At 34.2% G+C, this 24,476-nt stretch overlaps 1 protein-coding gene across 1 annotated transcript; it reads left to right on the top strand.

Moving 5' to 3' along the window:
• Window positions 1–209: 209 nt before the first annotated feature.
• On the top strand, window positions 210–7,300 carry LOC118184036 (uncharacterized). The gene is made up of 3 exons (XM_085809120.1): window positions 210–363; window positions 1,794–2,032; window positions 7,134–7,300. The coding sequence occupies exons 1-2, from the start codon at window positions 352–354 to the stop codon at window positions 2,016–2,018; spliced, it is 237 nt and encodes a 78-aa protein (XP_085665246.1). The 5' UTR covers window positions 210–351; the 3' UTR covers window positions 2,019–2,032; window positions 7,134–7,300.
• Window positions 7,301–24,476: the final 17,176 nt, after the last annotated feature.

Genomic DNA, 24,476 nt, shown 5'->3' on the forward strand with positions numbered 1-24,476 from the left:
CAGTTTTATTTTTTTATTGTTTTGAATTTCTGAACTTGTTTCGCGATTCTTCTCGCCCTTTATTATTATATAACTTCCTTCCTATTAAAGCGAGCAACTACCTACCCGCCCACCCCCTTCCCGCTTAACCAGAGGGCAGAAATGGATTCGACAACAGAACTGTGATTACGCAAGGTGTGTAGGTTAGGGAAAGTATCAGATTCTATTTTTTATTTTCTTTATTTTATTGAGAAGCCAAAACAGGAGGTGCTCTAGAATTCATATAAAAGGGTGAGCGTTCATCAATGGTCACTAACGTTCACAACTTCGCATTGCAGCTTTGTGTTTGGAATTAGCTTTAACAGAATAAGGATGAAAACCCTGGTGAGTGACCATCTCATGGATTTACATCGTGCACGTGGATTTTTTAGGCTCGATACATCGTACTAAACAGAGGATAATATTTTTTTAGACGGACTTTGTTCTTCAAAATATTGATATAACAGCACTTGGAGAGATCAATATAGCGTAGCTTATATGCCATTTTGGAGAGTGAAGTTTTTTTAGCTCTAAAAACATTAAATATTGATATAACAGCATGTGTAGAGGTCATTAGTAAATTTTTTTTAACTCTATAAAAATTAGTTAATTATGAAACTAAGAATACTAAGCAGCGTAGCAGCGATCCCAAAATTTTACAGGAATTAGTTAATTATCCACAAAACGCGTGTCCTTCTGTGTTCTTCAGTTTATTGATATCGGATACTGCATATGAATTTAAAATTTCTTTGCTGTACTGTCGGAATAATTTACATCACACATTTAAACTTGGCGCTAAAAAAATGCTTCTTTTCGAACTTTAAAATTATTTGTGTTTACAATCAAAATGATTATCCTGATCTTTCTTAGGGACCAAATATTATTATTAACATAAAATATTACCGATTATAAATGGCAAAAATTCCAAAGGATACGTAGTTCTAGTTCGTAAGTGACGGAAATTTTATATTTTGAGCAGTGCAATGCAGAATATTAAAAGTACAAGTAAATTCGCTGCAGCACACTCGATTCATATCGAAATTTCACTATCTAGTTTATGCGAGAATGTCACTAAATAGTTTGCGTATTCATTGCACTGTTAAGAACTCAGATATATCAATAAATTCAGAACAAATATCTGTCATATTGCATTGTCGAACATTGGTGTGGACTTAAAATAAGCTAGTTTTACAATAATTAAATTAGTTCCTCCCATGTTAAGAAATGCCTTCAGTACATTCCGAATGCTTCAGACACAGGCCGAATATATTCTGAAGCACAACTTTGCAGGCTTATGAATGCAGTTGTTGTTATATTTCATCATTAAACGCCAGCAAGAAATGGATCAAATTGTAATAACAATTAACTTCTTTCCGACTTCCCCATTCAAGTACCTCTTGACGAAGTAACATTCTTTAGAATTTAATATATCCCTTTTTCAAAGTTTCTTTCCGTAAATATAATAGAAAAAAAACTGCTAAAAATAAACAGTATTAATTCATTTTTAAGTATTAATTTTCATTTTGTTGAACTATCAGTCATTTCATTATATAAAGAAATAACTTTTTGTTAGTTTAAAAGTAGAGATATTTCTTGAAAATTCATTTTATACTTAAATGAAGATAGGAATAGCAAGTTACGCAGAAAGTGTACATATATAGTCTATCTGTTTCATAAAAATTGCTTAAATATTTTAAAGACATTTCAGTGTCTTATAACATTACTTATGTTATACTTAATATAATTTCTCTGTCTCTTTTTCTTTTTTTTAATAGGTTTTTGCCATTGCTTTCTTCTGCCTGGTGTCAGCAACTTTGGCTGGTCATCATGGTATTCATATTGGCATTCCTCTACCCTTCATCAAAATCCGTTTCGTAGATATTGCTCATCTTTTCGGAAATCATCATGGCCTTGGACATCATGGACTTCACCACGGAGGAGGAGGTTTAGGTTTCGGGTTAGAGCTTGGAGGACATGGGGGAGGACATCACGGCTTCTAGAAATGCGTTGAAAAGTAAGTTCTGTATTAGTCTATATCATTAGACATTAGGCATTCATTAGGCAAATAATACGCGTTATTATTCTATCCGTAAAAATTATAGCTCGGCATATTTAACCAGATTCCCTGTTTTTATTTTTTCCGATAAAATTCAATTTTAAGAGAGTAATTCTCATCGTAAAAAATTATTAAACAACTATGCACTGTAGAAAACAGCACATTTTTCAAAATAACTGAAACGAATTAAATTAAAATTAAAAATTAATTATTTAACCACTAGAACCCTTAGATGTTCATAAAAGAACCTACCCCCTTTTTACTATCATAATGAATGTAAAGTTCGATAATTAAAGGTAATCTGTTTACTTTTCAATACGAATAAATAAACTTAGTTAATGGTGTAGCGGAATTTTGAGATTTAAATCATTACCACATGTTTGATATAACATACGATTGTTCATAAAACTCTTGTTATACGCAGCCCTTGCCTCGTAAACGATTCTTCGCCACTTTATTAATTTGCAATATCGAAATTCAGTCGTTACTTCTGCCTGACATAAATGACTAAACAAGCTCCTTTTATCTCAGAATAAATTTTTTTTAGACATGAACAAAAATTTTAACTATTTCAAAGATTTTATATTATTTTTAAACTTTTATCGAATAAAATTTACACAATCATATAAATGCAATAATATGTTACGCTTCATTATCTGGAAAAATTATTTAAATGATAATAATAAATTAAGATATGCTAAGTAGGATGCTTGTTTCGATGCATTCGTATTTCTTTTTGATGTGATCTGATCAATGAAGCTGAAAAGGAAATCATCCAACAGTCATAACTGTAAAATGCATTTGATATCTAATTTAACAATTCCGGGCTTAATATAAATGTTGGGCCCACCAGCGGCCCAGCGGTAAAGTCGCTGAACACTGGTAGTTCGGTCCGAGGTTCGAATCCCGCGAACGGGCGGGCTGCATGGGTGTTACGTGGCTTTCCCCATGTGTAACGTGTATACGAGCCAGTTTCCCTTAGAAAGCCCTCCCCGAAGGCATTCCGCCCCTTAGACAGATAGCCCACGTGTGCTTTGCCATAATTAAAAAAAATAATAATAATATGAATGTTGAGTTTGATGTTGGAAGTTTTTAAACATTCAAGAAATATTGAGTTTACCTTAAATCGCATGACATTGAGTGTATATATATGATATACAGGTATGTATATAGTTTACGTAATTAAGCTTTTATAAGTCCAGATATTCGAGATGTGTGAGAAACCACTACGCCAAACTATTATAATTTTTATTAATTCATTACTCAAATATTATTTTCAAAATTACTTCATTACTTTTCCAAACTAAATAATTTGTAATAAGATAATAGTTAGGTAATTTGCTTGAACAATTAAAAACTCAGCATGGCAGTAAAAAAATTATCAGCAATAAAATAGGAATGTATAGATTGCGGAAGAGATATGTAAGAGAAAGAGTTGAAAAAAGTCATATATTTGCTCTGGGAAATTCAAGTTGTTACCCCATTTTGGAAAAAATAACTCAATTATGTAATAAATGTGATTGTGTAGGGCTGTGTGTATGAGCAAAATGCTTTATAACTCAAAATAGGATGGGTTAATATATAGCGGTCTTAAGCAAACGCATAGATATGCTTGACTTATGGCATAAATAGGACGTAAGAAGCAAAATTATGACAAAGGTTTTAGTGCGTAGCAGAACAAATTAATAAATATAAAACATTTTAAATTATTAATAGAATTATATACCCAGTGTTTCTCTGAAGTATTCATTATTTATTTAAAGATACGTAGAATGAATGAAGGACGTATAATCTAAGGAATATGTTCAGAGTTCTCCTTTCATTTAATTCAGTTGCCCTCCTTTCAAGCTTTACCAGTGATTGTGTACGGAGGATGCATACCTTAAGCTACAAGATGAAAGTTTCAATGTTATGGCCAATTACAACAATCAGTTATCTTTATTTTATTTATTTATTTATTTATTTATTTATTTTGTTAAGGTAACGACTTAGTTACCTTAACAAAAAATAGGTTAAAGTCACAAAATAGTAGTACGTCGATCCTAGGTTTGACTTGCCAGCCGCCGCCGAGCCGTGAGAGTGCTGAATACTGGTCCTTTGACCTAGGTTCAAATCCCGGCGAATAGGTTGGGACTTCGCGTGGCTTTCCTCATGAGTAATAACGTGAATACGAATCAATCTCACCCCCCAAAAACGATCATCGACGAAGGCATCCCCCTCTGGGTGGATATCCATTGTGTGCTCTGCCATAATCAAGCCTAAATTCGTATCCCGACGCTGAAGCTGCCTCTATAAGTGGTCACTTTAGTAGCTTCCTTATATGTAGCATAAATACAAGCTATTTTCCCACAAAAACTTCTTAATGCAAGCATTATCTTTAAACCACAGAGTTTGCCAACTGCTGCGTTTCATCATTCTGTTGTGCCGTGAAAAACCAGGAGATATTCTACGAACTTTTCGATTTTAAAATCAAGATTTAAATTTTTGCTTCCATAGTCAACGTTTACTTAAATGAATCAGTATTTTCTACAACGAATATAATGCAATCTAAATACAGGAATCCATTAATACATTTTTAAAATGATTTGAGTCGTTAAAAGGGTACCTTGACAACCTCAGCGAAATAATCTTAGAAAGCAGATAAGTGAGTGTTAATATTATAATGATAACAATAGCAGCAAGAACAACAATTCAAAATCCAGATTACTGCGCAGGATCACAGGTGCCCAGATAAACGTGTGGTCAGTCGAAAAAGGTTGGGAATCACTACACTGCCTTAAGTAAAAAATCTACATATGGCTTTGTCGTAACTAAATAGCTAAAGATAGCAACTGTCTTAAACAGTTTCTTTTAACTTAATTTAATAGTGGTTGAGTGACTGAAACAGAGGAACACTGATTTTTTCCGTATTCAGCTTCAGGGTACTGAGGGAATGAAAAATTAGCTGGGTTACGAGGCTTTTCTCAGCTGTGTAAATACCACAGTTTCCCCTGGAAAGTCCTCGATGAGGTCTTTTTCGTTATTAATCAGAAACTAAGGGATGACGAAACTTAAAATGAAACTTTTGAAACTTGAAGACGAAACTTTTGAAAAGAAAATTTATATTGATATATAAATTTATTTATACGTAATATGAATATTCAAATAACATCCGCAGAATAAAAAATTCTTTGGATTATTTTACAGATTCAACTCTGATTCCTATATTAAGCCAATTACGTCATTTCTTTGAAATTATGTTTTATAGTAAAATAATTAATTTTCAAGTTTATAAAAAATGTACTATCATTATATTAAAAAATTTATTGTTATTATATTAAATTTTCATTGATGAAGCGAAATACCAATAACTACGAGTATAACTATACCACTTTCGACTACTGGGAGGTTCTGAATTTAACCAAGTAACTGTTCAATTAAAAATTTATATTTTTGTAAAGTACTTGACATTTTAGTAAAATTTAAACATTGAGAAATGATGAAAAAAAAAAAAAAACAACCCTTCCTAACAAGTTTCTACATCAAACGAGCGGAAGCTGTTTCTCCGATGGGATATGTCACCAGTCCTCATCTGCTTTTGTAAAACGTAAGTGCAGACATTAGCACAAAAGTAGTACGTCGTTTATAGATATGAAAAAACACATAATTTCTTTGATCACGCAGATGTTGGTGTACTGAGAATACGGCAAAGCACACTAGGGCTATCTGCCTAAGGGGAGGGATGCCTTTCGTGGAGGACTTCCTAAGGGAAACTGGCTCGTATACACGTTACACATGGGGAAAACCACGAAAACGCCCATGCAGCCAGCCCGTTCGCGGGATTCGAACCTCGGACCGAACTACCAGTGTTCAGCGATTTTACCGCTCGGCCGCTGGTGGGCCCCTTTGATCACGCAGAATTAGAGAACAGAAGAATGATAACCAAAATGAATTTTTTCATTACGCCTTATAGCATAGCAGGGGCCGAATAGTAAAACCGCCCAAGATTCAAATCCCGGCGAAAAGTTAGGCTGCATGGGAGTCTTCGTGGATTTCCCCATGGTGACTTCAACACACGCTAGTTTCCCTTAAAAAGTTGTCAACGCAAGCAGACGTCCACCTAGGCAGATGATTCGCGTGTGGTTTGGCATAATCTATAATCCAATCCAGTATTTCTTATGGCATTTCTAGAGTTCAAAATTAATGTTCTATTATTCTTGTATGTGTACAGCAAAGTTAATCAGTTTTTAAAATCTTTCTTCTACGAATTGAAGAGAATAAGTTTTAAAATTAATCTCAAATGCTGATTTTCGAATTCAATATAGTTTTCCTTTCAAATAGGAAATTTTCTTTTCGGTTCGTTTGATTTCTACTTGTTAAAAGAATATTCAAGGTTCTGGAAATTTAATGTCATTTCTCATTATGCAAGAACCATAACAACTACCTCGTCAACGAAGTTTAGCGTAAAGAACAGAAAAAAATATTGATTATATTAAAAATAAGCATACAGCAATTTGAAGCAGGCAACCATAGGAAATGGATATTACGATACTACCCAGAACTAGTTTCTTTGTAGTATATAACATCCAAATTAAAAGGAATCTCTTTGGCAAGCAATATATCATTTTCAACCATACATTGAAGTAGTCTATGAATATCATGAGTCTAAATTAAAATGCATGTGAAAATAAAATTACCTTATATACGTGTTCGGGGATGACAGTGGTAGTAACCTTAAAATTCCAAATAAACATTAAGCTTTGATATATATATAAAATCAATCCTTTAATGAACTGGGCCTTCTTTTCAATCAAAAATTATTTACATTATTATAAACTGTCGACATTTGCGAGTGTTATGATATAATTGATGCCAGTTTTGTAAACCATTGTTTCACTAAATCACTCGTCTAAATTTAATGAAATGGGAAAGTGCAGTAGAATTTACATCGCAGATTCAGGTTCGTATTTATTATATCATGATGAGCAAACTGTTTTCAGTTTTTTTTTTTTTGGGGGGGGGGGTGCAAAAGAGACTCGAAACATCTTTGAAATCCAAATAATTTATACTTTTATTTCAGGTTAGAAAGATGGCAGGTGAAAAAAGAGGTGAAAGAGAGACTCAGGACATAAAGAATGTACCTTACTCATATCATGTCTCAAGTTTGTACATATGACTCACCACTCTGTAATTTTGTAGCTCAATTATCATTTTGTATAAATAAAAATGTTATTATTTTTTACTAAATATTTTGTCTGTTGTTAATTTTTAAGACATTTTACATTTACAATTAAAAGCCACTTTAAAATAATTTTAAAACATGCAAAGTTAAAATTGAAAGCGCGGTGCATGTACCTGCATATTGAAAAATCAGTATTACATTTTAGAATTTAATTATAGTTAAGAATTACATCTTACAATTAACTAAATTAAATTCATGCTGTCAGAAGGCACAGCAGTGTTGTGATTTGAATGACAGCATTTTAGTGATAAATGAAGCTACTTTTGCAATAAGAAATATGAAATAGCTTGAAAATATTAAAACCTGTTCAAATCAATATGGTAAAAGATACCTAAAAATAAATACAAGAAGCAGATATCTAATATCGATAATGAATTCAGTTGATTAGAGTAGATAAGAGACAATTGTGAAAAAATCTTTTAAGTTAGAATTAATGAAATTAATTTGCAAATAAATTTTAAACGACAATTTTGTGAATTTTTATTTAACCTAGATCAGCGGCATGCTGCCAGTAGAATAGAGGACTAGGCTATTCCTTAAGTATTTTAAATGATAACACTTTTTAGTAAAATTTTACATAACGTTCAAAAAGCGTTAAAACAAATATCATTTTATCTCTTCTAAAACAACAGTTCGAAGTGTAGTCAGATTTCTGCCGGAGCCTAATGCGCTTGGATTGAGTTGGCCGTACGGTGAGGAAGGACAAGCTCGTTTTCATCTGCTTCAGTCAACTTTGACAATCTGTTTTAACTAACGGCAATAAGTCATAAGAAATCTTCTCCTGTTTTTATAAGCGGGATTAATTTAGCTTTTGGTGCTATATTTCAATTCGTGTCCATGAAAATGTTCATGTAATATATAAAAGAATTCGAAGCAAACTGATGCAGTCCCGGATCTAGGGGGGGGGCAAGCCGGGGTCCGTGCCCCGGGCGGCTACTTCTGAGGGCGGCAGATTCAAGAGTGACGCTTAATTGTATTTGGAATGTTGTGAAATTTTCATGCAACATTAGTAGTTTTAAAGCCAGATTTAAAATCTCTCTTAAGAATATTTAATTAATTAGTCGAAACCTTTTAATGGAGCAAATAGTTTTAAAGGTAAGCTAAGTACAGCCGAACACGACTCTAAAGATCAGATCAGGGAGAGGACAATAGAATGACTCTAGGCGTCACTGAAAAAGTCAAAGGACCCTGTCCCTCTGCCAACCCAATATGTAATTTTATTACAAAGGTACTCTCTATACGCCTTGGTCTTTGGTCCCTATAAGTGACGCATAGAGCAAAGAATCTATATATATTTCCCCTCAACTTCTTTGCCTAGAGTCCCTCTGTTGTCCTCTCCCCTGTCGGGAATATTCAAATGAAAAACAGAACGATTGCATAGAGGCGCCTTGTTATACCAACGGCTCTTGCGAAATAAATGGAGAAGCATTGTAAATTGTAACTCTTTCCTAACACCCAATACAAATTAACCTTGGACCAATGAAATAATTCAAATTAATGTACGTCGAGAATATACAACAGAAGTGAAGTAAGGTATTTTGATTTTTTGCAGCCAGTGAGCAACCTAGGTTTTCAAAATGGATTTATTATTTTTATAGTTTTTAAAGTTTTTTTTTAGTTTCTTTAATATGGATGGATTTTTGTTGTCTCATTTTCTTTTAATATGCCTGCTTCTAGTATTCCTCACTATATTTAGCGAGATGCAACCATTTAGTTAGCGCGCGCGTCTGCGACGCGGCCTTAATACTGTTGAATTTAATTACATCAATTTTTAGCTTTTCTTATTAAGGCAAGTTATACTGTATATTACTTAGGGTGCAAGAAATCATGAGAGGGTCTAGGAAAAAACTCTCAGGGGCAGAATATAGAACCAGAGCGAAAGATAGGACCGAACAGAGAAAACTAATTGCAGCTAAAATGAAAAATGGCTTCATGGAAAAGACGAACCGTCAGACCCTGCCGCAACTTCCGATGGTGCAGAGATTCTAAACGATATTGATATTTCTTGCAATTTGCATGCCCAAAATGCAGAATCTTCATCTATCATCCTCAAACAGACTCCATTTCAGCAACTGAGAGAACAACTTTCTTCATAGACCCCCAAACGAACATCTAGAGGACATGAAATTAGAATATAATGTATTTTCTCATTTAGGTGAATGTGGGCAGCAGAAAGAAGACTTAAAATCTTTTGATTTGTCGGACCCAGATAGTTGGCCAATCACAGAAAAAATTAACGATCAGCAACAATTTTTCTTAGCAGTCAAGCTGTATTATTAGCCGAAAAATATCCAGAAAATGTAGACCTTAGCACACTGACTGTGATGGAAGACATTTGACATCTTCATTGTGGCACAGAACATTAGCAAATAATGAAAGGCTTAAAAGATCTTCGCTTGTATATTCTAAAACTAAAAATGTAATTTTTGTACACCCACAGCGAGTGCATGATTAAGTGGAAAATTCCACTACAACAAATGAAATTGTGTCAAGGCATCGATCATGACATTAAGAGATTAATTCACACAGAGAAAGATCCTACAGAGGAGTATGGATGCTGTATTGTATCTTTCAACAAACTATCTTTCTTTCCGCGGGTCTGATGAAACCCCTGGCAGTCTGCTCACAAAGTGTCCTCGGTCTACTCAACGCAATTTTTTTAATTTAATGACTTTGCTAGCCAAACATAACTCTTAAGTACCAGTTAGAATACCTAAGGAAGGGACAAAAGTATCATATTTAACATAGGTAATTCAAAATGAAATTACTGGTGTAATGGCGAAAACAATTCGCAATAGCATTTTAAATGATATTAAGTAAGCCAAATATTATACAACAATGTTCGATTGCATTCCAGATGTGTCGCATACAGAACAAATGAGCCAGGTGATTCAATACGTAAAAAATATGTGGTAATGTGTGTGAAATAAAGGAGAGCTTTACTGATTTCATAGAAATTGGTGGAAAGACAGGAGAATATATTTCTCAACGGATTGTGGGAAAACTGACACTTAATGGTTTGGATATTAACAATGTCATGGTCAATCTGAGGATAACGGATCTAGTATTGGCCGGTACTTACCGGCCATACTAGATCTTGGAGTAATTCTGGAGTACAAGCCAGGATTATAGAAATGAATAAGCTGCTCGAATATGTGCGATGTTTGGCTCACTCTTTGAATCTTGTCTGTGTGCATTCTGCCTCCGTCTTGACCCGAAGCAGTTAACTTCTTTGGAATTATCCAAAAGATATTTAGTTTTTTTGTGGGATTCATTATTCGATGGGATATTACGAAAACATGTACAAAAACAACTCAAAAGGAAGCAGCCAGACGAGATGGTTGGCGAAATATGTGGCTTTGAAAGCCCTTCTAAGGAATTTACCAGAAGTAGTAAAATCCTTGAAAGAAATTAATTATCTTTCAAAGTACTATATTACTATTTTAAAATTAACTATCTATCAAAGTACGAAGCAAGGCATCTGCTACATGTTGTAAAAATTTTTGAATTTATTATCAGCCTGATAATTTGGGCCCATATTCTTCGAGAAATCAATCGAATAAATTCTGAAATTCAAATGGAAGATATTATTCTCGCGCGTTCCGTCGCATTAATGGAAGGTCTGACCAAAACTTTGCAAAAAATTAGAGAAATTCCTACGGAATATTGGATAGAAGCTATTAGAATTAAAGCAGCAGCTGAAAAAAATTGAGGTTGAACCTATTCTGACAAATAAGTGAATTCTAAAACGCAAAAAAGGAATTTGATGAATTGTGCGAGGACGAATCACTAACATTTCATCGTGTTGAGCTACTTTCTAATGCAATGAAAATTGTATTTGATCGAATCTTATCAGAAATTAAAACGAGAGTAAACAGGGCTATTACACTAAATTCAAATTTCCATTTCTCAATGGTCGTGAAATATTGAATATGTCAACTGAAGAACTGCAAAAGAATAGAACAGATCTTGCACGAAAATTTGAGCGAGATCTCTAAACGCATTTGAATTCTGTCAGGAACTTGCCGATTTTAAAGAACAAGTCCCGATGTTATTTGTCGACATAAAAAGGCTAGAGCTTTTCATCTCTTGCAACAGATCTACACCTATGACTTTCAGGATGCCTTTTACAATATTTGTATTGCCCTGCGGATTTACTCTATGCTTCCAACTACATCCGCAAGCTGTAAGCGAAGTTTTAGCAAATTAAAACTTATTAAAAACTGTCTAATATTATCGATGAGCCAGGAGCGTCTATCAAGTCTCGCAATTCTGGCAATCGAAAATCAAACAGCACATCAAATTAATTATGATGATGCCATAGATTTATTTGCAGAACAAAAGGCTCACAAAGTAAAATTTTAATCCCGTAATATTTAAAGAGCGTTAGGTAAGAACTTAAAATTATTATTGAAATAAGAATTATGAAAAGAAGTACAAATATAACCTTTTCCTTTAAGTAGTAGCCCGTATTGCTGTTATGTATAGCTAATGAAAGTTAGTTACATAATTAATCAGCTCATCTATTGTCCCAACTTATGTAATCTATTGTTTGTAACTAAAGATTATTTTTTATTAAGAGTGCATAATCAAGGGTATCGAAAGACGTATATAATTTTAAAGATACCATAAGGTATTTTCCATTCTTTAAGTGTAACATTTTTGCTAAAATCTTCTTTAAACATAACATTTTGCATAAGTATAACTATACAAATTGCTATTATCCATCACACAATGAATGTTTCTTTTATGCGGAAGTGTCCCGTTTTTCGATTTGTATGGAAGTGTCGTGTGTCAAAATACTATCACTGCGCTGTCAAGGGAGGTTCTAAATGTAAACAAAAAACACTCCATCTGGAGATCGAAAACCTCGGAGTAGTGCTTCACTCGCAGTGCGGGGTTGGCCCCTCCTTTCTTTCTTACCTCCATGGTGTGGCTAGTTATTGTAGCAAATATTGCAAAATTGCGTATTTCTGAGAAAATGTAATTTTGATTATTACAGTACAAAAATAGTCTTTTGCGTGAATATGTAAATATTTATTATGTTACCTAGCTTTGTGAGGACGATAGTACAGTTCTTGAGTAGGCTACATGAAGACGTTATTGTGAAATGAATATTTAACGTGCTAGGTTAAAGTTACTGTTAGTATCCAGAAATTGGTAAAAAATTATTCAATCCACTGTATTAGTGATTTGTAATTTGCTTATATTTGTTTAAATGATTTTTTTTTTATTATTTATTAATGTCTGATTTCCATTTTTGTGCTGTGCTGAACTATTTTAGTATTTAGTTCTGAATCGTTTTCTATTAGCATCATTTATTAGTATGAGTAGGTATTGTAAAATATAAATTATAAAGGTATTGCAATATTGAAAAAAAAAATCCTCATTTCAGAGAAAATGTAAATTTGATTATTTCAGTGTACCGGAGAAGTAATTGAATTAAGAGGGTTTGCACGGGTTTTTAATTATGTAACGGCCACCAGCGGCTGAGATGTAAAGTCTGAACACTGACAGTTCGGTCGGGGGTTAGAATCAAGCGAATTAGCTGGCTGCATGGGTGTTTCCGCCGTTTCGCTCATGCGTAACTTGCATATGCGTCAATTACTCTTAGAAAGATCTTACCCCTCTTAGGCAGGTAGCTCTCTTATGCTTTGCTATAAGTAAAGAAATGAAACCATTTATCATGTATATTTCTTTTAGAACAAAAATGGCAAATAAAGAATTTCTTACTATAAAATGGATTTTACATTTTATCTCGAAAACTACCTATTTCTATGTTTATTTAAAAAACTAAAATTTGTTACAGAAACTTAAAGGAAGATGGGTAAGGGCGGCATTTTAAAGTTTTTGCCCCGCCTAGGAAAAATGCTAAATCCGACCCTGAACTGATGCAATTATATAAAAATAGCAATTCCAAGTTTAAGCTATGGATATGAAGTGATAACGAAGAACGAACAAAGTATGAATAAGTAAAGCTGCTTTTATGACAACTCACGGATCATACTATCCTTATGGTCTCCATAGGTTCTCAGTTATGTCCTTTAATTATATTTTCAAAAGAAGGAAGAAATAAGTGCAGAAATATATCTACCCATATATTCTTGTGCAGAAATGAAACATGATACCCATTATTCCTGAGGGGAATATTACACAGTTTTAAATGATTACCGATTTGCAAACTGAGAGGCAGTCACTTTTACTAGCCTTTTTGAGACAGATGTTATATATTGAATAAATTATTGTTTATGTTATCTTTCAAATTAAAAAAGTGGCCCCCGAGCGGTAAAGTCGCTGAACACTGGTAGTTCGGTTCGAGGTTCGAATCCCGCGAACGGGCTGGCTGCATGGGCGTTTTCGTGGTTTCCCCATGTGTAACGTGTATACGAGCCAGTTTCCCTTAGGAAGTCCTCCACGAAGGCATCCCTCCCCTTAGGCAGATAGCCCTAGTGTGCTTTGGCATAATTAAATACACATACACAAATTAAAAAAGTACTATCTAAAGTACTAGCTGTTAAAATGTAAAAGTATCGTACGAACACTTTGATTTCGCCTCCACACCTGATTTTCAAAACTATAGCAGTGCATATTGTGCATTATTACTCTCATTAGTCTTCGTATCCAAAATATAGTAAACCCTGTCATGGCAACAACCTCCTGAGACGACCACTTCTGGTAGTAACTAATATTTCCGAGAACACAAATGAACACTAATACTTCAACTGGTGAAAATTACGACACATCACCGATCTGGATGTTTTAACACATATCGTGGAGCAGAATATCTTTAGATTACTTTTAATATTCTTGAGATAAAGTACTGAATTTATGACACATGATGAAATGAAACGAAAGATTATAAGAAATTAGTTAATTTAAGGCTATTGAAACTATTTTGAAGCTCAAAAATTTATTTTAAACTCCATGTGAACGTGTGGAGAAATGTTGAATTTTTGTTAGAAGATATAAATATTCTAATTAAGCTTCTTTCATAAAATGTCTTGCTTACAATTTATTTTTCCTGGTAAAATTTTTTCACATATATATTTTTTGCAAAATATGCATAATTTATATACTAGAGGGTTATATTTCTACTAAACAACACAAAAAATGTGACGCCCTTCCACGTATGCTTAAAATAAAATGAAACAAACGCATAGATGAGTAAGTCGCGGATAAAGGCTTAAATGGTTTTATGCCATTATAATGCATAGAGCAATACGGCGTGACTTAAGAGGTCATACGGTCACTGTAATATGGAATGCTACATTCGGCAACACAGAGCAAATCATTAACAACACAGAATAAATCATTAACAAATATTTAATAGGGTATATAACAGAAGAAATTGAATCAGCAACTTACTACAGCCTTATACTCGATTCTACCTACTATTTCACATATTGAACAAATGACATGTGTTAAAGTACGTATTATCAAGTGGCAATGTAAAGGAAATGTTTCTAGTGTTTATATCGATTGAAGAATATACAGAACCACGTTTGAAATAACAGGTATTGTCCACTTAAACAAAATTAGGTATAGGCATTTAACTTTGTCGAGAGCAAATATATGACAACAAAGCAAATCTATATGGAAAATACTCAATATTGCAGGCTCGTATTAAATATTGCAAATCAATTTCGATCACTATCCCTTGCGATAATCATTCTTTAAAATTAGTTCGTAGTTGCTATTGTTCAATATTTTATGTTTGTGGAAAAGTTTTTTCTTTATTATTGCCTACTTTCGTCCTGCCAAATTTTAAGAAAATTTTAAAATGTCAATAAAGTGTAAAAATAAAAAAAAGGTTAGAAACAAATTACTCGATACTAGATGGTCGGCAAGAGAAATTACAATGCTGGCAGTAAACATAAAATTGGTTAGAACCACATAAAGGACGTCTTATCCGTGCTTCAAGTACAGAAAAGAAAGTGACTGTAGTGGAAGTTATATCGTTATTAAAAAAATGTATAGATATAAAATAATACTCCTGATACACTGGTTAGCACTAATTAAGGAAAAATCACAAAAATGACGATTACGCAAAAAGTTACATGTAGAATTTAATGAAACTGACCCACAGTATACAAAACATAGCAAGGTATAAAATAACATGAAAAGAAACTGCCAAACAGTTACGGTGTTATAGAAATTAGCATACGTATAAAATGAACAAATCGGATGTGTCAGTTTGGTACAGAAAAATTACTTTCAATATGGAGTATGATCTTCTTTAGAAACAATATAACACGTACAACGATATGCGATGCCGTCAATTATGCAGTCTATCAGTTTCGTAGGAAGTCAGAGCCATTGCTTCTGCAAAGCAGTTGCAAGCGTGGCAAGGATCTCAAATGGATTCAGAGCAGCTATACGTCTTCCTAGAGCATCCTAAACATGCTCGCTAGGATTCAGGTCCGGTGACTGAGCTGGACAATCCATGCACTAAATTGTTTGCTGTTTAAGATAATCATCCACGGTGCGAGCCCTGTGCGGTCTAGCGCTGTCGTCCTGTAGCAGAAAATTATCACCTATTGCCCCAGCATAAAGGCGCACATAAGCATCAAGAATGTTATCTCTATAGGCATGAGCATTCATGGTTCCACGTGGAAAGACATGGAGGTCTGTGCGTCCACCCAAAGGAATACACCCCAAACACAGATACTGCCTCCTCCGTATGCATCGCTTTCACGGATGTTTGATGATGATAATGGGTTCCTGGTTCTCTTCAAATCTAGTAACCCCTCCTGTCGCATTGGACGCTAAACTTGAACTCATTTGTAAAGAGAACAGCCCTCCATTAATCTGCTGTCCTATGGACATGTTGATATGCCTACCTCAAACGTTCCCTTCCATGATATGACGTGGGTGGCACGCACATGGTTAGTCGCCTTGCTTCGCCACAAAGACCTCCTTCGTGAAGCCTTCTAAGCACAGTTGACGTAGACACCAACATTCCAGTGGCTGCAGCAAGGGAGGATCTGTGGTGAGTCGGAATTACGGTTCTGTTTCTTCATGTAAGTAACAACAAACATCGGTCATCGGCGTTCGTCTTAGCGGTGGGGCATCCTTGATTGAACCTCCCGGATGCCGAATCTGCGGTTACAAATTGTTGCCTAAGTCTATTAACCACAGAAGGGATCACATCTAGCCTAGTTGGTCACTTCTGTCCGACTTTGTCCTGCCTCTATCGCAGTTTTTCGGGCAAATGATGCCTGGAGGTCATTATTACAAATTCTCTATCTCAGATTTCTTATCTTAGTATCACAGCGAAATTTGCAGGCTTGCTCTGAAACACGCAATTTTGTGCTGCACGCAAATAGCATATTTCGATTGCAACGCCATCAACAATTCTTATTTGATTACATATTTAAATTTTATACAAATTGGCTTATTTTTGAAAGAGTTACCACTATTTTTGTTATGTTTCCTTAATTTTTGGAAACCAGTGTAGCTTGGCATATCATTTGTAGCTTGGTATATCATAGGAGAATGGATGCCACGAGCAAATCCATACAATCAACAGAGTGTACCCTATTTAAAGTAACCGATTTATAAAAGTCTTTGAAAATTTTTATTGAACGACTCCGTGAATTTTTTAACGCTGAAAAGAAGCAACTGCTACGACATCTTTTGACATATGAAGAACAGAATCACAGGCCACATAATTATTTTTCCTGAGAGAAATTTAAAATGAAATTTTAAATCTTTTCCAACAAAAGTTATTGTAAATTATTTTGATACTTTTTATCACAATATAATAGCAGAACTTGGTTGTAGATATGAAGCTTATAAAAATAATATAGGGAAATTTAAAAATATTCCGTAACTTAAACTAGTTGAATTTAGCACAAGACGCTTGTATTGAAAAGCTAAAAGAGATTTATAAAAATTAAATAAATATTATTCATGATTAACTGAACCTTTCATCCCTTAAGTAGGTCGATAAAATGAGTAGTACCAAGTTCGCTTGGGAACTAAACACTTGGGTTCTTGCGACAAGCTGACCACTTGTCCAAACAAGATGCTCAAGCACCCCGGAGCCCACGGTCTAGATAGCAGATATCAGGGCACTGCCGGCCACGGCTCTGTAAGGGCTGTTTGTGCCGCCGAGTTTAGTTTTAGATTAATTGAAGCAGTTTTTTGTTACCTCTAATGGAAGATGAAGACAAATTTATTTTGCCCACATATTGTTATGTGCGTACAGGTTCGTAAATGGATTGAATGCATACAGAGCCGATGACGCTTGATAAAATTTATTTTCCCAAAAGGAACACTTTACAGTTTTGGAACTTTCCACCAAAGTACTTGTACAGCTTTTCTCAGTGTAAGAGAATATACTCAGTGGTTACCACTTCTAACTATTAATAACGTTAACCACAATAGAATACAAAGCGTATCCAAAGAGCGAAGTTCGCACTATCTCTCGGTTCTCCGAACTGAAAAATGATACTCTATTCGGTCCTGTACAGTTTTCTCCCGGCTGCCGAGAAATCTCTAGTACTTTCCATTTCTCGAAATCACTGGAAAGCATATACTATTTAAAGTTACATATAACGACTGGATGCTCTTACAGTTACATATAGGGATCAATTACAGTACCAATTATAATAATACAATAATGTGGTAATTACAGTACCAATTATCGTTATACAGGGACCTAAATCTAAATGTTGCCAAATGTCACCAAGTTTGGCGACAAAAATTAGTCGCCAAAGCTATCGCAGGATTTGCGTTATCTCGCCGAAAACCGTTTACCTCAAAAAACAAAAGCTTTGGCCTGTAATCTTATTTTTCCAGCAGAACTTCACTAGAGTTTCACACATAATTTGATTAAAATCATTAGCATATGTACAAAATTCGTATATCATGTATTTATACTATGTTGCAAGAGGAATGCTATCATTTTCTCTAATGTAGATACTATTTAATTTTTTTTTTTAAATTATTATTTCACTTTTCAATATATGCGAAGGAACATCTTTCTCTGTCTTAAAAAGGGGAAAAAAAACTATTTCAGAAATACGATGTCAGAAGAAAATTTAAACTGTATGGCTCTGTTACATATGGAACAAGAATTAGTAACTAACATCGATACTTCCAAAATAATTGATGAATTTGCAGCAAGAAGCAAGAAGAAGGAAAAAAGGCTATTAAACTTTTTACTTAATAGTCTTCTAATTTAATAATAAATTATATTAATATTGAGATATTCCATGAAACGTTATAGCAGTTTGATGTTTTACTTTCATTTCTTTCCCAAAGAATATTTAATGTTCAAGTATTTACGTTTTGACATGTAGAGGAAATAATATGAGAATATTTAGAAATAAAAGTATTAAATCACGCTTTTATTACTATTATTTTAATTATTTATTATTGCAATTGAAGCTTATAAGTACGTAAATACTTTATTAGGGACCCTATAAATTTTACCGCCAGGGCCCCCAACTGGCCTAATATCACTATTTAAAATATCGATAAAATCATTCTTTACGACATCAGTAGAACTTCTACTGCTCTCATCAAAACTTAATATTCTTTTTGAAAACATTTTGAAAGGTACCTAATATTCAAGAAAATATATATGCACATCCGAACGCGGTCAGTAAAATCAGTAAATTTTGTCCCATGCAGCCCGATTGACTTACCACGTATCTCACACGTTATGTTTACCCTTAGCCTAATCGACTTACCACGTATCTCACACGACATCGTAAGGTAAATGGTTAATGTACACTTTTGCAAAGGCAATGTGCTTGAGTCAATTCGCTTTGGATTTCCATGGCAGTTAATTTTGTTTACTAGTTTTCGAACAGAATAGCCACAAAGTGTTTTTTGAAGTTTTACTTCAGCATCTTATACCAACTGTGATGCATTCAGGGAATGATTTATTTTAATTTTTCTCATCTTACTACGAATTTCCCTTGTTATTTATTTCCATGGGCGTACTGACCGTGGCTTTGGCGTTAAAACACTTGTTAATTTACTCTGTGGATTAAAACCCTGTTCTTTAAAGTGTTCAAACAATTTCTCCTAAGGATTTTACCCTTTTCACTTAATTTTTCTTTCATCCTAATTTTTTTCTTCAAATTCACTAGTCGAGAGGTTCCATCGCTCTCTTAAACAGGCCATTAGATGCCATACTGCTATTCACTGGGTTGATGTCCTTCCTACTGTGTTGTTAGGACTGAGAACGGCTATCAAAGAGGACCTGGGTTCTTCAAGTGCTGAAATGGTTTATGGTACCAATTTACGTTTACCGGGAGATTTTATAAATCCCGCAAAAAACTCACTTAATGTCCAGCCCCATGCATTCCTCAAGCAATTGCGTGAAACCATGGCTGCATTATACCCTAAGCCTACAAGCATACATTCTTCAAGACCTGTGTTTGTGCCTAAAGAACTCGCTACATCCTCACATGTGTTCTTACGGTGTGATGCATCAAAAAAGTCCTTGGAGCCTACGTATACAGTCCCACACCTAGTTCTAAGTCGCACATCCAAGAACTATAGGATACTAATCGGCGACAAAGAAACAGTGGTGAGCCTTGATCGTCTCAAACCAGCCTTTATCTTAGCACCACAAACTGTCGAGACTGGTTCATCAGGTCCCACCTGCTTCGAAGGCACCTTCATCTATTGGGTCTACACCAACATCTGCTACTACGTCAGTTCCTGTGCCTGGATCCCAGAAAACAAGTGCTCCTCAGTATACACGTTCCGGACGTAGAGTCCGATTTAACCCTCGGTACCTTTAATTCGTTGTCACTGGAGGGGGAGTACTGTGGCGACTCTGTAAACATGTGTTGTAATCAAGGAGGTTAGAATAGAAGGAGGGAGGGTTCGTAGTTTCCTCCACTATCGGGGAATGAAACTCCACCGAACAAGCGGCGTCCATGTTTGTGACTTCAAAACATTGCATTACGGCAGTGACATGTACATGTTTCTAAGCTGTTCCGTGCATTTATTTTCCAGTAAAAATATGTTAAATTTATATTGAAATCCCTCGCTATTGTTGAATTTTTGTTTTAAAGTAATAAAGATGATATCCATAATTTACTATGTACAGCAAATTATTAAGAAATAGTTCGAAATCTAAATGCATGCGCATAACATTAAAGCCTTTAAAAAATGATGTTTCTGCATATTTCACGGATTTGCTTAGGTTAGAAAATAAATCTTAATAAAATAAAACAGATTTATGTGAATTCATTGATTTCCGTTTATGCGCATTTCATATTTATTAATCTCAAAGAAACTGCCTTTAATTAAGTTGAATTACAGAAATACACCTATATAAGTTTTTGGATACATCTTTCCACATGTTCAATTGTGTAAATATTTTACTTAATTTTATCACTATACTGCCCAGAAATTTGTAAGTTTATGCAAAACTTTTTAACAACAGAACAGTTTATCTTAACTTCAAAAAATGAATAATAATTAATATATAAAGAAAAGCATTGCTTTATTTAACACCTTTACAATTAATAAAAATAGTAACAATTGATTTCTTACTTTTCATGAAAGTTATAAAACGAATTAACTAAAACGTTCAAATTATACAATTCAAATCTTACCATATAGCATTGTATCTTAAGGAACGAAGATACCAGCTATAAACAGAAACATTAAAATGTATTTAATATATTTTGATTATAGTTATATTAAATAACCTATTTTAAGTCCTTTTTTTTCACATCTGGAAAGAAAACCACATGACATTGTGATATTTTTTTATATAGTTGTCATATTACATAAAAAAGAAAATTGATACTTACGTGTGAAAAATAATGCCCGGAATTTTTTTCGAGAATCTATTTGTGCATCCATATGCAAAACAAGCTGACATGCTTCAAAAAGAAAAGAAAAAAATGTTGCAATGACAGATTTTTTTTGCACAAGTCACGGTGATAACAGGAAGATGGCCGCCAAGCTTCACCGTTTGAGCTGAACCTTCCCTCCTTCTATTCTAACCTCCTTGGTTGCAATCGCCAACCGCGCGCCGTTATCACTAACTGTAACCGAAGGTGATTTCGGCGACACACAGTCACGTCTCGTCATCGGTGCGGTTGGTCGCTCGCTTTCCTTCAACGTGATTGTCTGTCAACTGTAGTAATTAAGTTTTAATATTGTGATGTGATTAAATGTTTTTGTTATCAAAAATTGGCTCTTATGGCATGTTATGAATTCATCCTTAAAAGCACTGGCAAATTCCAATACGCATAGTTTGTTGTTGCACACAGCCGCAACCACGTGCAACATTAAACAATTAGTTACAAATACTTATACACGTTGTTAGATACCTTGAGTCGTTGTAGAGCTACATGGTCACAATAACTTTTTTTTTTACTCTAACCTCATGGCTTTGAAGCGCGTAGACACGGCAAGACAGATTTTTTTAAAATGGGAAATGGCAGCAGAAAGATAAAGTTTAAAAAATATTTTTAGGAAAAACACTAACATAAAAAAAATGGAAGCTAAAAACGCTTAGGTGTGTGGCCCACTGTGGTTATAAATAGGCAGCCCAATGAGGGACCCGAATGAGCTATCTGGTTAAAGAACAGCCAACGTTTAAGAATTCGAGTTATTTAGATCCACCTCATATACTGAAGTTTTCAAGAATCCTCCTGATTCTACACCAGGGATGGGCAAACCTTTTCCATCGCAGGCCAAAAATCGAAAACAAAAAGTTTGGCGGGCTAAGATAAATTTTTCTAAAATTTTAAAAACAATATTACGATTTAAATATGTTACTGAGATGAATGACATTGCGATTTCATTTTTAAAAGCTACTTATATTAAGTTTCGAAGTGAGATGTCTGATTCGAAGGAACGAGGCTATATGCTCATCTATCAGTCTACTTCTTAAATAATTCTTTCTAAGGTTTATAGTTGAAGACTCTTGTTCACATATGTAAGATGAAGCAAATATAGCACTGATTTTCAGGCCGTGAGATATTAAATTTGGGAAACTTACTTTCGATAATGGTTTATAAAATTCTGGCATATTTAGAAAACTGCTTGAGATGATTGTTAAATTGCAACTCAATTATTTCAAATTGCAAATCTGATCTCACTGCTTCACAGTTTACGTTGAAAAGCATGGTGAAATTATCCATTTGTGTTTGAATGGCACTGAAATCTTCGTTCGAACTCAAAAAGCAGTTTTTTCAAGCCATCTTCATAATTCTTAAGCTTCTCTTCATTTACTGAGGGTACTGAATTTAATCTCGGGAAATGAGACAAATCGTTCTTAGCTAGCTGCCCAGCAAACAGATTGAGTTTTCTTATTAAGTTAAGATTAAGTTTTTTCTAAGAGGTCTAATTCACCTATATTGAATTCCCATATGTCTGCTCCCCGAGAAAAAGATAACGCTTGTTGGCGCCAATCTACAGCTATACTAATAAAGAACTTCCATTTTTAGCACTTTACCAATTGAAAGCTGTCTGTGCTTGCTATTTCCGTCAATTTATGTTTTTAGAACAAAACAGAGAAAGTAAAAAGAACATCAGCCCTTTGAAAGAAAGGAAGAGGTATATAATATATAAATATATATTTCTTTTAATTTGCCTCGGACCGGCAAATTAAAATTCTATCCACGGGCCGGATAGTTCCAGCCGGCCGTAGTTTGCCCATCCCTGTTCTATACAGTTGGATGAATCATCCCGATTCAGTGAAATTCTGGAGAATTACCCTGATTCTATGCAGTCAAGTGAATGATCCCAATCCAGTGATGTGAATTGTAATGTAGTCGAAAGTTCAATAAGTGTCCTGCATAGTTTTAAATTCATTGGTGTTTGCTTTAATTAGTTTACAAAAGTTTACCTTCTCTGTCTAAATTGCGGCATCTTTCTTTTATCTTCCACAAAATAGACAATGGTGACAATGAACTATATGATGCTGATTCTGGTAATGAATCAGGTACTGAAGATGAACTGTCTATTTCTTGAGACCCGGATTATATTTGTCTATTTCTTGAGATTTTTCTCTCGATGAAGACATTGAGAGAAAAATTAGAGGCTGAATAGTTTCATTACGAAGCTCTGTCTACAGAAGAAATTGTTCAACATATAGTTGATCGTATGCGCGAAGTAAATACTGTAGTACAGATTCCTCCTATTATTACACGAATTCTTTTAAATCATTTCAAGTGTTCAGTTGGGAAAAGGAGAAATTGTATGAAAGATATTATGATAGTGATCAAGATGCCCACATAATTAATCCATAAGAAGAAGCCTCCCAACTCGTCATCAAAAGATTCTCGGTTTGTTCCTCGTACAAAAGAATGTGAAATATATTGCTGGCTCTTCGCCAAGATGTCGTACGAACCAGGGGGTGAGTCTGTAACCTCACGGTTTTCACACGCATAGTCACGGCAAAACAGATTTTTAAAATAAAAAATGGCAACAGAAAGGTAAGCTTTAAAAAGAGAAAGAAACTTTAAAAATACTTTTAAGAATAGCAGTAACTGACATAAACAATAGAAGCTAACAATGCTTAGATGTATGGTCCGCTGATTATATTTGTAAAAAATATTAGTTCAAAAAAGATATTCAAATCATAATCTAAGATCATTTTACATTTTTAAATAACATATAATTATGCATGTAATTTATGATACTGATTCTAAAACGATATTATGATTATAGGAAGAGTTAAATCTACAAGAATCAGCGTAAGTCATAAATTTGCAGGATTCGTTTCGAAGGCTTAAATATACAGCCCTTTTCTTCAGTTGCAGAAAAGCAAATGACGAAAGAGAAGCCATTGATAAGACAAGGCCATAAGAAGGAAAGGAAAGATGTCAAGCTACTGGTGTCATCTATTGATAAAAAATGAAAATAACTATGAAATAATTTCCTTAAAAGCTGAGGGTACAGACGGGTTGGAATTGAGATTGTAAACTAGACTTGAGTGACTTTTATGAATATGAACCTTTAGAAAACCTGATTCGCCAACGGAAGATGATTTTTCTGAATAATTTTGGCAGCAGAAAAATCGAAAGTGGGATTTTTCTGACCAACAGTGTTAGGCAACAGGGGATTAATGCGCTTTTTTTTTTTTTCCTAACATATGGTTCCCTAGCACGAAATTTTAAGGCTGTTTCAGTTTAACCAATATAGATTAAATTACATTGGTAAAGGAATCCTGTATATACCCCGGGCGTTCAC

This window comes from Stegodyphus dumicola, chromosome X2 (assembly GCF_044657685.1).
Source record: "Stegodyphus dumicola isolate Sdum_Otavi_A_Nest chromosome X2, ASM4465768v1".
In the NCBI taxonomy this organism is placed as follows: Eukaryota; Metazoa; Arthropoda; class Arachnida; order Araneae; family Eresidae; genus Stegodyphus; species Stegodyphus dumicola.